This window comes from Octopus bimaculoides, chromosome 29, assembly GCF_001194135.2.
Source record: "Octopus bimaculoides isolate UCB-OBI-ISO-001 chromosome 29, ASM119413v2, whole genome shotgun sequence".
Lineage (NCBI taxonomy): Eukaryota > Metazoa > Mollusca > Cephalopoda > Octopoda > Octopodidae > Octopus > Octopus bimaculoides.
In genome coordinates, this window is record NC_069009.1 from 10,826,996 (window position 1) to 10,828,595 (window position 1,600).

Genomic DNA, 1,600 nt, shown 5'->3' on the forward strand with positions numbered 1-1,600 from the left:
ATATATATATATATATAAATGAATGTCTTTCTGTGTACTGATGTGTGTATCTGAATGTTTCAAAATGTATGTGTAGTTTAGTCTGTATAACATGTACGCTGTTTACGTCTCGTTCACCACTGATTAAGTTCTTAAACTTTTTGTCTTCTTTTCCTTCTCCTCCTTCTTTTTTTTCTTCTTCTTCGTAGAAATCTGCTACGTCTAAAACCTCTTCTATGCAAATCACAACCACGTCTGCCAAGATAACTATCATCATCTTCGTCCACCTTATCACCTTCATGAATCACATTTTCTCTGTAATCTTTCTCAATCATAAACATCATCAATTTCATGTTCGTACTCTTTATCATTAACATCATTCATTACCACAAAATACCACCATTAGATGTAGACTATTCAATACTAGAGTGCTAAACCTTTCTTCTCCATTATCAGAATATTCAACATTAACAACATCACACTCATCATTAGAATCATGACACCTTCATCATCAACACGGCCACCATATATCATTCTCCTCCATCTCATCATCATATTCATCACTACCACCTCCACAACGTCTATTACCAACTCTATCACTACCACTATCCTCCTCTTCCTCATCCTCCTCATCCTCATCATCATCATTATCAACGTCATCATTGCTGTCATTATCTTCGTTGAATTAATGATCATCGTGATCTACTTTCCAGCCCTTCCAATATCTAATCGATTTGCCAAAATTCCTTCACAAATATGTTCTATGCAAATTCTTATTAACCTACTTTTATGTTCCAGATCTTTGAGTTCTAATGATATCAATGAAATCAGAGCAGACACCTTCCGAAATCTCTCCAGTTTAACAGATCTGTAAGTCGAATAATTTCTTTTATACTATATCGTTGAAGATGTTTCTAAAACTAATATATTCACATTCTTCATTTCAACTTCCCTGACCACTTTTTCTAAATATGTGTTGTATTCTTTGTGAATCTGTTTGTGCATGTAAGCCCATTTCTTACATGTGGGATTATATGAGTGCGTGAGAGTTAAGAGGAAATACTGAGTGCTTGTATGTGTATGTCTGTGTGTATGTGTAAAATATGTCTTTGTTCAAAGTGTGTGTGTTATAGTCTGTGGAATTCTGTGAATGTGAGTGATGTCCTCAGATTTGGAATATATGCTTGTGTGTGTGTTCGTGAATTGAGGGGAAACGTTTATTGCAAGTTTGTTCATGAATATCTGTATGCCTCTCTATCTCTGTATATGGATGCGTGCATGAGAGTGTATCAATGTGTTTGTGTAAGTCTGTCTGTATATGATGCACAGTGTTTACGTCTCTGTCACCATTGGTTATCATCCTAGACTTTCCGTATTCCATTTCTTCTGTTTACTCTTTTGTTGTTCTCCTTCATCTACTTTTTCTAATACTTCATCTTCTGATTCTTCTTTTTACTATTGTTTTTCTAGTTCTACCCTTCTTTCTCTTCCACTTTCGTATTGTTCTTCTTTTGTTCTTCTCTTACATCTCATCCGCCTTCCTCTGCCACTTTATTCGTTTTTGTCATGAGCTTTACCAATTTTGTTTCCATGCTCCTCACCTTCTACAAACCCTTCCCTT

At 35.3% G+C, this 1,600-nt stretch overlaps 1 protein-coding gene across 1 annotated transcript in view; it reads left to right on the forward strand.

Annotated features, from left to right (window-relative positions):
• Nucleotides 1-1,600, forward strand: part of LOC106869292 (toll-like receptor 3) — a 353,412-nt gene that overhangs the window by 74,186 nt on the left and 277,626 nt on the right. The window contains exon 32 of the mRNA XM_052978036.1: nucleotides 778-849. Coding sequence (XP_052833996.1) covers nucleotides 778-849 — 72 coding nt within the window. The remainder of the gene's footprint in view (nucleotides 1-777; nucleotides 850-1,600) is intronic.